General features: G+C 45.1%; 1 protein-coding gene across 1 annotated transcript in view; it reads left to right on the forward strand.

Annotated features, from left to right (window-relative positions):
- The window catches only part of PIK3R2 (phosphoinositide-3-kinase regulatory subunit 2), a 105,608-nt gene that overhangs the window by 74,389 nt on the left and 14,980 nt on the right, over positions 1-16,239 (forward strand). The window contains exons 4-6 of the mRNA XM_077272782.1: positions 821-883; positions 13,840-13,971; positions 15,759-15,960. Coding sequence (XP_077128897.1) covers positions 821-883; positions 13,840-13,971; positions 15,759-15,960 — 397 coding nt within the window. The remainder of the gene's footprint in view (positions 1-820; positions 884-13,839; positions 13,972-15,758; positions 15,961-16,239) is intronic.

The following is a 16,239-nucleotide window of genomic DNA, read 5'->3' on the forward strand; positions in this document are numbered from 1 at the left end:
CAAGCTGTGGCTGCTGTGTCCTCGCCACCCCTGCGGGGACAGCAGCAGTGTGATGAGGTCAGAAGCCTGACCGTCGGGGACTGATGAGTGCCGCTCTACTCCGGTCTCCGTGCTGAAGTGTTCAAATGAGGAAGGCATTTAGTATCTCCCGATCCTCCGTGGGCCGGGCTGTATGTTGTGCAGGCCTGTTCTAGATCAGCCTGTGACTGTCTCTTAGATCAGGCAGTATCCTGCTTTTTTAGAATATTGCAAAAGCAGGAGAATGGCCAGGAGAGATCGGCGTTGGGTAGATAGCAACTACCTGCCAGTAAGTTATTAGGATAGAGGAAAATGAGCCAAGTCCCCTTTAAAGTGATTGTCACACAAACACCAATTATCACCTATACACACGTTGGCGGACTCAATTCAACATTGTTAGGAAAAAATAATAATTTTTATGCCAAAATCGGTGACCAGAGTGATGATCATCGCCACAGCGCAGGGGAAATGGCTGATATTGGAGACACAAACTTCCTCTCTCCATATCTGTGAAATTCTGTGTGTCTTTTGGCGTCCTGTCCTGTAGCTGTATTATGCAGTCCTCATGGATAGTTTTTGGTCGTTTTCATTATTGGTGTTTCATGTCAGCTTTTAAGTATTGTTTATGGATTGTGTCTTTCATTAATATATGTATAGTGTGTGTGATGCCTGCAGCTAGCTAGTGCAAGTGTAAGGTGATGAAGGCCCTCGGAGCAGGCATATGGCGTGGGGGCTGGTAGCTGATTTGGCTTCTCGGGTGCCATGTAAATTAAATGTGTATGCCTTCTTTCCCCCTCTGTAGGACTGGACAGTGAAATGCTTTACAGGACCGCTGGCTCGGAGTGTAGACACACAGTAAAATCCGGTAAGAACCAGTTCTCACAAGGGTCTGTATAGCAAGCCGTGGGGAGGCCTGCTCCTTCTGTGCAGCAGATATATCAAGGGCATGGTGTGCAAAGAGTTTACTCTGCATATGACACTTTGTATACTGGTTTTGTAGTCAATTCTGTAGTTAGGTGTAATGTATCCTACATATCCTACAAGCAGTGCTGGGTGGAAGCATGAAAGTGAATAAACACTGTGGCTGGTACACACTGCAATACTTAGCATTTTTTTGTTTTACTTTGGCAGAGCTAGTCAGTGTTTCTGCTTTGTTAACTCTGGAAAAAGCAGATCCCATTCTACTAGCCGGTACTGGTATAGACCTGGTTCCTAGGTATCCAGTTCACACTTGTGCTATCGCTTCCAACTCTTTGATCCCATCATTCTGCACATTCTATCCAGTTAAAAGAAAAGCAAAATAAAACAGGCCAGAAATTGTTAGTTTGTTTTCCTTCAGCTATAGTTGGTCAATATGAATGTAGTTAAAGATCCATGATAAATGGGATGAGCGAGCTTGATGAGCGAGGATAAGGTGTTCTCACAAGTGATGAGAGAGCGTGCTCGGATTTATTATTATTATTTATTAACTAGATGGTGGCCCGATTCTAACGCATCGGGTATTCTAGAATATGTATGTAGTTTATTTATGTAGATTTTAGAATAATACAATGAATACACAGGATTCGGCTGGCCGGGCGCAACCAATTAGCAAAGCGTGGTTCAAATCCCGCGCCAATTCGCGGCCGGAGTGTGCCTGTCGCTGATTGTTTGCGGCCAGCCACGTAGTATATAGCACAGCCACGTAGTATATAGCACAGCCACGTAGTATATAGCACAGCCACGTAGTATATAGCACAGCCACGTAGTATATAGCACAGCCACGTAGTATATAGCACACAGACATTTGTGGGATTTTGGTCAGTAAGGAGGTGAAGTCAGGTCCAGATAGGTGGATCTGCGTCTCATCAGCGTAGAGATGATACTGCAAACCGTGGGATTCTATGAGCTGTCCCAGGCCAAAGGTGTAGATGGAGAAGAGTAGGGGTCCTAGAGCTGAGCTTTGAGGAACACCGACAGGCAGGGGGCGAGGTGCGGAGGTGGTGTGGGAGAGGGAGACACTGAATGTCCAGTCTGTTAGATATGACGAGATCCAGGATAGGGCCAAGTCTGTGATGCAAAGTTATGAGAGAATCTGTAGCAGGAGGGAATGGTCCACAGTGTCGAAGGCAGAAGACAGGTCCAGGAGAAGGAGGACAGAGTAGTGTCGCTTGCTCTTGGCGTTTAGTAGGTCGTTGGTAACTTTAGCTAGGGCAGTTTCAGTTGAGTGATGCTGTCGAAAGCCAGATTGTAACCAGTCAAAGAATGAGCAGGAGGAGAGGTGGGAGGACAGTTCAAGATGAACATGCTGTTCCAGTAGTTTTGAGGCATAAGAGAGAAGAGATATCGGCGATAGCTAGACACAGAGGATGGGTCGAGGGAGGGCTTTTTGAGGATGGGTGTGATCGAGGCATGTTTGAAGGATGAGGGAAAGACACCATTTGTAAGTAAGAGGTTGAAGAGGTGTGTTAGAGCTGGGATGAAGACTTGGTGAAGTTAGGGAAGAGGTGGGACGGGAGCGGGTCAAGCGTGCAAGTGGTGAGGTGTGATCTTGACAGGAGGGTGGAGAGCTGATCTTCGGTCATGGTGGAGAAGGTGTTATCACTAGTGATGAGCGAGTTTGCTCGGATAAGGTGTTGTCACTAGTGATGAGCGAATATACTCGTTACTCGAGATTTCCTGAGCACGCTCGGGTCTCCTCCAAGTATTTGTAAGGGCTCGGAGATTTAGTTTTCCTTGCAGCAGCTGAATGATTTACATCTGTTAGCCAGCTTGATTACATGTGGGGATTCCCTAGCAACCAGGCAACCCCCACATGTACAGGTCCTTCTCAAAAAATTAGCATATAGTGTTAAATTTCATTATTTACCATAATGTAATGATTACAATTAAACTTTCATATATTATAGATTCATTATCCACCAACTGAAATTTGTCAGGTCTTTTATTGTTTTAATACTGATGATTTTGGCCTACAACTCCTGATAACCCAAAAAACCTGTCTCAATAAATTAGCATATCAAGAAAAGGTTCTCTAAATGACCTATTACCCTAATCTTCTGAATCAACTAATTAACTCTAAACACATGCAAAAGATACCTGAGGCTTTTAAAAACTCCCTGCCTGGTTCATTACTCAAAACCCCCATCATGGGTAAGACTAGCGACCTGACAGATGTCAAGAAGGCCATCATTGACACCCTCAAGCAAGAGGGTAAGACCCAGAAAGAAATTTCTCAACAAATAGGCTGTTCCCAGAGTGCTATATCAAGGCACCTCAATGGTAAGTCTGTTGGAAGGAAACAATGTGGCAGAAAACGCTGTACAACGAGAAGAGGTGACCGGACCCTGAGGAAGATTGTGGAGAAGGACCGATTCCAGACCTTGGGGAACCTGAGGAAGCAGTGGACTGAGTCTGGTGTGGAAAGGCGTGTGCAGGAAATGGGCTACAGGTGCCGCATTCCCCAGGTAAAGCCACTTTTGAACCATAAACAGCGGCAGAAGCGCCTGACCTGGGCTACAGAGAAGCAGCACTGGACTGTTGCTAAGTGGTCCCAAGTACTTTTTTCTGATGAAAGCAAATTTTGCATGTCATTCGGAAATCAAGGTGCCAGAGTCTGGAGGAAGACTGGGGAGAAGGAAATGCCAAAATGCCTGAAGTCCAGTGTCAAGTACCCACAGTCAGTGATGGTGTGGGGTGCCATGTCAGCTGCTGGTGTTGGTCCACTGTGTTTCATCAAGGGCAGGGTCAATGCAGCTAGCTATCAGGAGATTTTGGAGCACTTCATGCTTCCATCGGCTGAAATGCTTTATGGAGATGAAGATTTCATTTTTCAGCACGACCTGGCACCTGCTCACAGTGCCAAAACCACTGGTAAATGGTTTACTGACCATGGTATTACTGTGCTCAATTGGCCTGCCAACTCTCCTGACCTGAACCCCATAGAGAATCTGTGGGATATTGTGAAGAGAAAGTTGAGAGACGCAAGACCCAACACTCTGGATGAGCTTAAGGCCGCTATTGAAGCATCCTGGGCCTCCATAACATCTCAGCAGTGTCACAGGCTGATTGCCTCCATGCCACGCCGCATTGAAGCAGTCATTTCTGCCAAAGGATTCCCGACAAAGTATTGAGTGCATAACTGAACATTATTATTTGATGGTTTTTTTGTTTGTTATTAAAAAACACTTTTATTTGATTGGACGGGTGAAATATGCTAATTTATTGAGACAGGTTTTTTGGGTTATCAGGAGTTGTAGGCCAAAATCATCAGTATTAAAACAATAAAAGACCTGACAAATTTCAGTTGGTGGATAATGAATCTATAATATATGAAAGTTTAATTGTAATCATTACATTATGGTAAATAATGAAATTTAACACTATATGCTAATTTTTTGAGAAGGACCTGTACTTATACTGGCTAGTAGCTGTAAATCATTCAGCTGCGGCGATGAAAACTAAATCTCCGAGCACTTACAAATACTCGGAGGACACCCAAGCATGCTCAGGAAATCTCGAGTAACAAGTATATTCGCTCATTACAAGTTATGGGTGAGCGTGCTGGGATAAGGTGTTATCGCTAGTGATGAGCGAGCGTGCTCGGAAAAGGTGTTTTCACTAGTGATGAGCGAGCGTGCTCGGATAAAGTGTTTTCACTAGTGATGAGCGAGCGTGCTCAGATAAGGTGTTATCACTAGTGATGAGCGAGCGTGCTCGGATAAGGTGTTATCACTAGTAATGGGCGAGCGTGTTGGGATAACGTTATCACTAGTGATGGGCGAGCGTGCTGGGATAAGGTGTTATCACTGGTGATGGGCGAGCGTGCTGGGATAAGGTGTTATCACTAATAATGGGCGAGCGTGTTGGGATAACGTGTTATCACTAGTGATGGGCGAGCGTGCTGGGATAAGGTGTATCACTAGTGATGGGCGAGCGTGCTGGGATAAGGTGTTATCACTGGTGATGGGCGAGCGTGCTGGGATAAGGTGTTATCACTAATAATGGGCGAGCATGTTGGGATAACGTGTTATCACTAGTGATGGGCAAGCGTGCTGGGATAAGGTGTTATCACTAGTGATTGGCGAGCGTGCTGGGATAAGGTGTTATCACTAGTGATGGGTGAGCGTGCTGGGATAAGGTGTTATCACTAGTGATTGGCGAGCGTGCTGGGATAAGGTGTTATCACTAGTAATGGGCGAGCGTGTTGGGATAACGTGTTATCACTAGTGATGGGCAAGCGTGCTGGGATAAGGTGTTATCACTAGTTATTGGCGAGCGTGCTGGGATAAGGTGTTATCACTAGTAATGGGCGAGCGTGTTGGGATAAGGTGTTATCACTAGTAATGGGCGAGCGTGTTGGGATAAGGTGTTATCACTAGTGATGGGCGAGCGTGCTGGGATAACGTGTTATACCTAGTGATGGGGTGAGCGTGTTGGGATAACGTGTTATCACTAGTGATGGGCGAGTGTGCTGGGATAAGGTGTTATCACTAGTTATTGGCGAGCGTGCTGGGATAAGGTGTTATCACTAGTTATTGGCGAGCGTGCTGGGATAAGGTGTTATCACTAGTAATGGGCGAGCGTGTTGGGATAAGGTGTTATCACTAGTAATGGGCGAGCGTGCTGGGATAAGGTGTTATCACTAGTAATGGGCGAGCGTGCTGGGATAAGGTGTTATCACTAGTGATGGGGTGAGCGTGTTGGGATAACGTGTTATCACTAGTGATGGGCGAGTGTGCTGGGATAAGGTGTTATAACTAGTGATTGGCGAGCGTGCTTGGATAAGGTGTTATCACTAGTAATGGGCGAGCGTGCTTGGATAAGGTGTTATCACTAGTGATGGGCGAGCGTGCTGGGATAACGTGTTATACCTAGTGATGAGCGAGCGTGCTCGGATAAGGTGTTATCACTAGTGATGAGCGAGCGCGCTTGGATAAGGTATTATGTGAGCATGCTCGTTTACTATTAGAGTATCTTTGTGCTCAAATACCATGTTTGAGTCGCCATGGCTGCATCTCATTCCTGTTTGTTAGACAATCCCTGCATGAGTTGCGGCTGTCGACCAGCAGCGAGACTGGCAGCCGCGGGGACTCATACATAGTATTAGAGCACACCGAAGACACTTTATTAGTACACGAAAACACTTTTTCTGAGCACGCTCGCTCATCACTAGTGATAAACTATAAAACTATTATGGGATTCTCGTTGATCACACCATTGTAAAGATCATTAGCAGTTACTGTACAGGCGTCTTGTAAGGACATATACAGTGGGGCAAAAAAGTATTTAGTCAGTCAGCAATAGTGCAAGTTCCACCACTTAAAAAGATGAGAGGCGTCTGTAATTTACATCATAGGCAGACCTCAACTATGGGAGACAAACTGAGAAATAAAAAATCCAGAAAATCACATTGTCTGTTTTTTTTATCATTTTATTTGCATATTATGGTGGCAAATAAGTATTTGGTCAGAAACAAACAATCAAGATTTCTGGCTCTCACAGACCTGTAACTTCTTCTTTAAGAGTCTCCTCTTTCCTCCACTCATTACCTGTAGTAATGCCACCTGTTTAAACTTTAAAATTAACACACCTGCGCTCTAGCTAATGACAAGATACAGTAAGAAGGCTGTGCAAATAAGCCTAGCACTATCACACCTGCATGCGCGGTAATAAATAATTGCAATAGGCAGACTGTGTCCGTCATACAGATATACCGTATTTCGCGGACTATAAGACGCACCGGACCATAAGACGCACCCCAAATTTGGGGTGAAAATTGCAGAAAAAAAATTTTTTTTATAAGATGGGGGTCCGTCTTATTGTCCGAATTTACAGTATCTTACCTGAGGGCTGGCGGTGGCAGAGCAGGGTCACAGGAGGCATGGTGTCGGCAGAGGTGGGGTGATGCGGTACGGCGTGCACCTGAGCAGGGTCCAGTCCTGACGCCATGGCCTGATGTGCTGGGATGAGGAGGCGCTGGGATGAGGAGGCGCTGGGATGAGGAGGTCCTGGGATGAGGAGGTCCTGGGATGAGGAGGTCCTGGGATGAGGAGGCGCTGGGATGAGGAGGCGCTGGAATGAGGAGGTATAGTGTAAGAGGGGTCCCTTTCCCCGGTGAGGTGATGCAGCAGCCCGGTAATGCAGCAGAGCCGGGTGAATCCTGTTATTAATAACATCAAACTTAGATGCCGCGCTACAAGGGGATGCTACTACTTCGTAGAGCAACACAAATAATGCAATAAACAAATCCTAAGGTGAGTTACCTTGTGGCCGTCACTGATGTGTCCCCGTAAGGCAGTGGGCTATTGTAATAACTGTGTTCTCCGTGCTGATGAGAGCAACGTTCCTCAGACAACACAGACAAGGGAGCGTCCTCCCAGTCTGTAGAAACCCCTGCGCGCACGCTGCTGATAGTGCCGGCACAGTTATCACAGTAGCCCACTGCCTTACGGGGACACATCAGTGACGGCCACAAGGTAACTCACCTTAGGATAGCACAGTCTCACTTTAGCGCCGGTGTTCATTCTGAGTATCTGAATCCTGTTATCACCGGTGGTGGCGGCCATCTTGCGGAGGCCGCGAGTGCGCAGATGGAGCCTCTGCTGCCCGGGGCTTCAGGAAAATGGCCGCCGTGATCCCCATCTGCGCACGCGCGGCATCCCGCGGCCATTTTCCTGAAGCCCCGGGCTGCAGAGGCTCCATCTGCGCACGCGCGGACTCCGCAAGATGGCCGCCACCACCGGTAATAACAGGATTCACCCGGCTCTGCTGCATTACCGGGCTGCTGCATCACCTTACCGGGGAAAGGGACCCCTCTCACTGCGCCTCCTCATCTCCGCACGCCTGCCGCCGCACCTCTGCCACCGCACCTCTGCCACTGCACCTCTGCCGAAACGGGTAAGCCTGCATTTCGACTATTAGACGCACCCCCCATTTTCCCCCCTTTTTTGGGGGGGAAAAAGTGCGTCTAATAGTCCGAAAAATACGGTAACTGTTTAGGGTAAAAGACTTCCAATGAAGGAATGCCTGTTGGTGCACATACACTTACTATTCGTAGTGGTATTGATGGTCAGGGGAGTCGGAGAATGTCCAAAAACACTTCTTACTTGACGTGATGTGCTGCACCGTGCGGCTGGGGAAGGAGGTTACTCGCGCCAGCTAACCCCAGATGGATGGCTCACCACTGGGAGTCCGGATGTCAGTGCCCTGACGAAGAAGGAGTACCTCCTTCGAAACGCGTTGGATTGGTTCCCCTGACACGCGCCCACCCATTCTGTGACGTCACTTTTTTAGCCATGCCCCCCGCACACACCGCTACTGCTCCGGCGTTGCTTCCGGCCGGGGCACGCTAGGAGTTGGCAGTTCCTGCTCATCCGGACTCCCAGTGGTGAGCCATCCATCTGGGGTTAGCTGGCGCGAGTAACCTCCTTCCCCAGCCGCACGGTGCAGCACATCACGTCAAGTAAGAAGTGTTTTTGGACATTCTCCGACTCCCCTGACCATCAATACCACTACAAATAGTAAGTGTATGTGCACCAACAGGCATTCCTTCATTGGAAGTCTTTTACCCTAAACAGTTATATCTGTATGACGGACACAGTCTGCCTATTGCAATTATATATTACCGCGCATGCAGGTGTGATAGTGCTAGGCTTATTTGCACAGCCTTCTTACTGTATCTTGTCATTAGCTAGAGCGCAGGTGTGTTAATTTTAATTTTAATTTTTATTGTATTTACTTTAGACAGGGTATAGCACAGACCTTGCCACCACACCAGCAGCCACAATTTCCTACTTTTTTTCCCCTTTTCTTCCCCCTTCCTTGTTTGTTTCATTGCCTGAATAGTGCAGCGCCAGTGTTTACCACTATTTTTATTACCTGTTTAAACTTGTTATCAGTATAAAAAGACACCTGTGCACACCCTCAAACAGTCTGACTCCAAACTCCACTATGGTGAAGACCAAAGAGCTGTCAAAGGACACCAGAAACAAAATTGTAGCCCTGCACCAGGCTGGGAAGACTGAATCTGCAATAGCCAACCAGCTTGGAGTGAAGAAATCAACAGTGGGAGCAATAATTACAAAATGGAAGACATTCAAGACCACTGATAATCTCCCTCGATCTGGGGCTCCACGCAAAATCCCACCCCGTGGGGTCAGAATGATCACAAGAACGGTGAGCAAAAATCCCAGAACCACGCGGGGGGACCTAGTGAATGAACTGCAGAGAGCTGGGACCAATGTAACAAGGCCTACCATAAGTAACACACTACGCCACCATGGACTCAGATCCTGCAGTGCCAGACGTGTCCCACTGCTTAAGCCAGTACATGTTCGGGCCCGTCTGAAGTTTGCTAGAGAGCATTTGGATGATCCAGAGGAGTTTTGGGAGAATGTCCTATGGTCTGATGAAACCAAACTGGAACTGTTTGGTAGAAACACAACTTGTCGTGTTTGGAGGAAAAAGAATACTGAGTTGCATCCATCCAACACCATACCTACTGTAAAGCGTGGTGGTGGAAACATCATGCTTTGGGGCTGTTTCTCTGCAAAGGGGCCAGGACGACTGATCCGGGTACATGAAAGAATGAATGGGGCCATGTATCGTGAGATTTTGAGTGCAAACCTCCTTCCATCAGCAAGGGCATTGAAGATGAAACGTGGCTGGGTCTTTCAACATGACAATGATCCAAAGCACACCGCCAGGGCAACGAAGGAGTGGCTTCGTAAGAAGCATTTCAAGGTCCTGGAGTGGCCTAGCCAGTCTCCAGATCTCAACCCTATAGAAAACCTTTGGAGGGAGTTGAAAGTCCGTGTTGCCAAGCGAAAAGCCAAAAACATCACTGCTCTAGAGGAGATCGGCATGGAGGAATGGGCCAACATACCAACAACAGTGTGTGGCAACCTTGTGAAGACTTACAGAAAACGTTTGACCTCTGTCATTGCCAACAAAGGATATATTACAAAGTATTGAGATGAAATTTTGTTTCTGACCAAATACTTATTTGCCACCATAATATGCAAATAAAATGATAAAAAAAACAGACAATGTGATTTTCTGGATTTTTTTTTCTCAGTTTGTCTCCCATAGTTGAGGTCTACCTATGATGTAAATTACAGACGCCTCTCATCTTTTTAAGTGGTGGAACTTGCACTATTGCTGACTGACTAAATACTTTTTTGCCCCACTGTATGTAGCCTTGTCCGGCTCTATGGATCACTACATGGAAATGGCTGCTGTGTTCCTTGGGAAAGATTTATTTTCCATTAACATAAACAGTGTTAAAAATCTACATAAATGAGCTTTTCCTCATCATGCTGGGATATTTTTGCTTAAATTGGTGAAAGAATCTGCAAATGACAATAGAGCATTTACTGTAGGAGCTTGAAGAATAAATTACTAACTTGTGTCAGTTCTTCTTGAGAACGAGTATCATTTTAAGGGCTCAATCAGATGATCGTGTTATGCAGACGTATGCTGTATCTGTGCACAACCGATCACGCCAATTATTGTACGTGGTCGATATTACACACTGACCAATGGTTTGCATGGAAAAAGATCACAGCATGCACTATTCTGGTCCAATGTAGCGGCTAGTGCATGGAAAGAGCAGACCGGTGTGCAGACAAGCACACGGAGCCAGTCGCTTCCGCAGTTGCAGACATGACTGGCCTGAGTTTTAGTGCCACAGTCTGAACCTTAGAGTGAGCTACAGAAACACGCAGGGGAGTAAACATCCTAGCGTTCTTGTTGCTTGCTTTCTTCACATAGGTACATCTGCTTTTTACAGAAAAGGAGCATATAAATCCCTGCTATTTATACATAGCTTTCGCAACCTTTCGAGCTAGTGTTACAAATTTTCCCTCATCCTCTCTTCTGTCATCAGAAAGTGTTTGAACCAAGTTTTTGTGTTTCCCTCTCTTCTCCTCTTTGCGCCCTCCCTAATTATAATCCCAGTAAGGATTCTAATGACTGCAAACTCCTTTTATCTATATGTAGAGGCAGACAATACAGTTGCCAACAATAACAGACTGGTCGCCTTACTTATCTCTTCATATGTCACAGACTGGTTTGTACCAGTCATTTTCAAATACCATTTTGGTGACTAGCCCCATTATCGTATGGACAAAAAGAAAAGAACAGCAGAACAGAAAGAACGAAAAAAAATCTTCACCACTTTCCCTCTGAATTGTTTTTTTTCCTTTTCCTTCCTGTTATGATACGACTGACAATAGGTGATGACCACAGTGCACCCTCTTCCTCTCCCTGCGCATATAACAGTGCATGCCCTCAAAGATTCCCCCACAGAAATGAAGCTCTACAGACACCAGTTTCCTATACCCATGAATCTGCTGCAAAACAATCTTTCAAAAGCCCTCGTCAAGGCTGATTGTTTCCCCTATAATCATGTAAAGAAAATAGAATAAGAAAATGTTAACCGATTAGAAAATGAAATACATAAATGATCTTTAACATGACTGCCATGACAATTTGCAGCCCCATGTAAAGACAAAGGATTGTGTCATAGCTGGAAAGCTATCGCAAACTAACTTTTTTTGTTAAAATATTTTTGTCTTTTTACAATAGAATAATAAGAATCAGACAAATCAAACCCATTTCCCCACCCTTTCTTAGGTTTCACCACCTCTAATAAATCAATATCATCCACAAAGAAAAAGGGTATAATAAATAATGGCAAACAGTCCGCCATTAATTATGTGAGTAGAAAATACCGACAAGCGTAGGGGCATGGGATATCGCCCCAAATTTATGTTGTACTTGTATCACTATATTTAACTAAAAATAAAAGAACATTTGTTCTCTTACATCATATATAATAGTAACAAAGCAAATATGTGATTCTTACAATCTCATTATGCATGCCTATTGTTAATATGCAAATTTAGCCCAACGTAATATTTCTTTCTTGTGAATTTGACTTTTTTTTTTCATCTTTACCTGCCTGTCTGAGTTTCCAGTTTCACAAAGAGTGTACTTACTTCCCATCAGCAGCTTGCTTCTCCTCAGTGCTGCAGACCCCTTCTCATCTTCTGGGTACTCTTAACTAACCCCACCCACCTGAGTTATCAGCAAGTTACTCTACGTGTAGTGTTCAGCTATGTTTCTGTGCAATCTCTGCTCCTGAACAGTTCAATGCCGATTTTATCTTCTGCCATCTGCATCCTTATAGCTGCCTGTATATTTTTACATTAATGTTAAGCTAGATTTCCCAAAAGACTGTATTACGTCAGGAATCGCAATTTTGTGCTCGTCGTTAACCATGTTTTTGTGAATGTCCGGAAGAAAAAAGGAATGCTGCCAGGATGTTAGCCATGCATGATTGTTTTTTGCCATGTGTATTAACAGAGCAGCATTTGCAGTTTTATGTCACTGATCTGTCAGCAGCTGGCAACAAACACAGCCCAGCTTTGCACTGTTTCTTATTTGCCCCAATATGTCATAGTGCAGGACAGTTGAGCTCTGCTAGAAACTGATTACTTATGTAAAACCACACAGGCAGCTATACTCCTGTAGATTTCAGAACAAGGGGAGTACTGTCCAGGAGCATAGAGAATATTATAATAAATGTAGAATACGCTGTCAGAGGTGGAGGCAGAACAGAGCTGTGCTGCATGGTGATGAGATAACGTTATCTGAGTACCTTGGGCATGCTCGAGTGTTATATTCTAGTCCCTGCGGCTGCTTGTTTTGCTGCTCTCTGACAGCTGCAACACATGCGGGCATTGCACGCACCAGATACACCCGAGCATGCTCAGATAGCGCGTTACTCGAGCATGTAGGAAGCCAGCTAAGAGAGACAGCACTGTGTGAGATTGACCTGGTGCCCTGGAACTCCAGCAGGATGGTTCCAATGGCAGCTAGACCATGACTATACACTGGAGGGGCCTTCCCTAAGTGTGGAGTAGATTTAAAACAAATAATATTGGCACACATTATTATAAGACTGCATTGTGATTTGAGAATAGCCCATTAAAGGATATAGACACCTTCAGGCTCCATATTTTTTTAAATGCAAGAATTTTGGCCAGAAAATAATTTTTACAATTGGGCTTCATAGTTTGCAGGGTTTGATTTTTAGAACTGCTTGTTTCCCCTCTTATTGCTGGCCCCAGAATTAACTAGGAATCCATCAGTGAGCTCATTCTGATGGGAGCACTGTAACTCGTGTCTGTCATTTACTAAGGTCCTCTCGGATGATTTATGACCAGAAATCACATCAAAGGAGAACTTATCTTCTCCTGGCCAATGTCCGCCCAGTAAACGAGCGATGATCGACCATAGTCGCATTGTTCGGTTACTGGCTAGTCTGCACTGTGACGAGTAATGATGGGGGCAGAACTACTGCTAATAAGATTGTTCTGTCCTCATATACAGTATTACATTATCGGCCTCACATGGGTGATGTGCTGATGACCATGATTTCTATGCACACATGAAAATCTAATTACTCAAAATCTGAGCATTTTGCTTACATTGACAGAAAATTTGGAGCAAGAGCCAATTATCAGCTCTTGTGAAAGGCCGTTTAGAAACTGTTCTGTCAGGACAGTCTCGCTGATTGGTTCTTAGTTAACTCATTCTGCAGTAAGCAATGTGCAGGGAAAACACTTTCTAGATTTTTCATTAAGCCCTTAATTATTTGTTTGCTCAAAATAAATACATTTAAGTCTTAAAAAAAAAAAATATGCCTCTGATGGTGTCCATATTCTTTGCAGTGTAGAATCTGAACCGTACCCAAAAAGAATGGAAACTACTACTTATAAGTGCTAGACTCCTCTTGCCTAGTCATTGCTTTCATTTTTGGATTTCTAATTTCAGATATCTCTGCGATAGACCTGGAAGTGGCAGATATTCATTTCCTTACAGATATGGTGAAGTCATTCCTGCAAGAGTTGCCTAGTCCTGTAATTCCAGCGCATGTCCACCGAGACCTCATTCAGGCCCTGCTAGGTAAGGAACCTGTCATTGGAATTAGACAAGCTTCTCAAATGGTGCAATGCAGTGCGGGGTCCGGTGGTCTGTTCCACAGCGGACTGTGTCCTAGTGCCACAAATACCACACATGTAATGGAGGGGCTCAGATTATGTTGGGAAACTAGTGAGATCACCAACAGGAGCTTGGCGTAACTGCCAGCAACCTCTAGGGCCAGTGTCCATACCGTCCTGGCTGTTTAAGCCTCCCGATGCCGCGGCCAGTTACGGCATGCAGCGGGTTGGCAATGAATGGGAGGGGGCTCCCTTCTCTCATCCCACCTTTTTCCCCCTCGCACACAACGCAGTTGCAGGGTGCAGATGGCTGTTTTTGCTACTGGAAGTCGAAGAATAACATTCAAGTCTGCATGGCAAGTCTTACCTTAATCAGGGTCCAACAGCCGCCTGTCAGTGTAGTCCTGTAGAGGGACAACGGGAGGTAAAAAAAACTATCCCGATGTACAAATCACAACAAAATGGTTTTTATGTAAAAAAAAAATATATATACAACTATTTGGTATCGTCATGTCTGGATCTCCTAAAGTGACCCACGTGAAAAAATAACAGCGAAGATGCTGTTTTTTCATCATTCCACTGCACAAAAAAGTGGGGAAAAAAACAGATAAAGAGTTATATGTAAAGAAGTATGGTATCTCTGACAACTTTATTTGTGGAAACCACCTGTGGGGCCAATATAGTCACTGTCCCCACTGCTGATTTTCTAGAGGCATGTGATCTCCAAAATGGGGTTACTTGAGGGTTTCTCCTGATCTGGCACCTCAGTGGCTCCCACAAACTATTTCAGGAATATCTGTGCTCTAGAAGTCAAATAGCGCGCCTTCCTTTTCAGGCCACATTCGGGAGAGCGTGCGTAACAAATTATAGTCCGTGTTCACCTATTACTGCTTGTGAAAATGAAAATCTGGGGTTGCAGCAACGTGTTAATGATACAATGTTTTTTTTTCTTCACATCCCAGTGATATAAAATGTGACACCTGTGGTGTCAACATGCTCATTGCACCTATAGATGAATTAATTAAGCTGCGTAGTTTGTACTATTCAGGGTCTTGGTGGTCTGCCAGAGTGACATGACACCCACATACTATTCCAGCAAAAAGCGGGTCATATAAGCGTGTAAACCTCCTACATATAGTTCTGTCCCGAATGGGGAGAGATTAGTATCTTTGCAGGAAATCCTACTTCAGCTTGGCAATGTGAATTAGTTTCATACGGACATTTCCAAAATAAGCACACATCAGTTTGCCCTATCCCTGATTACTATAGCTTGCTGTTTCAATGTACAGATAAAAGGGTTGTCTGGTCTTGTAGCTCTGCATTTACTCTGTGACCTCGCTGAATCTTCACAGCTCGCGCACTGCACACTGTCAGGATTCTCTGGTATTCCCCGTGAGAGGGAGCAGTCATTTGAGCATGTGATTTGCACATTCCAACTTGACATGCTCAACCTCGCTCAGTTCACTTGCATTGAGGAAGGCCGAGCACGTCTAGTCGTCATTTGATCGCATGTATGCAAATCACATACATCACCCAATCCACCAGCAATACCGGACAGTCCTGACATGGCGCTGGGCACATATCGCAAGGGCTCAGATGTCATGTAGATTGTTTGCATACTTTCACCACAAGACCAGACAACCCCTATAATCTAGTGTAAAATAAATCTAATGTTGTTATATATTATGGTCTCCCTCCCTTGGATATTCCGAGGTCCAGTATGGTTTTTACAATGTTTGCTCTCCATTGCAGACAGCAGAGAAGATGTGCAGAAGAGGACCCACGTTGTGTCACTCCTACAACCGCCCACTGTCCCCATACAACACGTTCTCACTCTCCAGTGTGTCCTCCAGCACATCAGGAAAGCGTGCACCCTCAGTAACTTCAATGGATTCACAGTCAAGTTTGCTGTAGACACTTTTGGACCTTTGCTGTTTCGACCTATCATTGCAGGGTGAGTTCTTGTGTCCCCTAGTCTGAAATTAGTATAACTCTGATGCCAGTGTCACTTTCTGGTCTGCTTGCTGTAGTTTTGATAAAATCACTGTATTGTCAGCAGGTGATGATTAACTAGAGTAAACCTGCTGCCATGTAGTCCTCCATATCCATGAGCTTTTTATACCACCACCCCCATCACAGATTGCCAGCTTTCTGCCTATGCACAGTGTACACAGAAAGCAGATAAAACAGTGATCTTATCTAAACTGCAGGCAACATCTCCGTAAAGTAAGTA

This window comes from Ranitomeya variabilis, chromosome 1 (genome assembly GCF_051348905.1).
Source record: "Ranitomeya variabilis isolate aRanVar5 chromosome 1, aRanVar5.hap1, whole genome shotgun sequence".
In the NCBI taxonomy this organism is placed as follows: Eukaryota; Metazoa; Chordata; class Amphibia; order Anura; family Dendrobatidae; genus Ranitomeya; species Ranitomeya variabilis.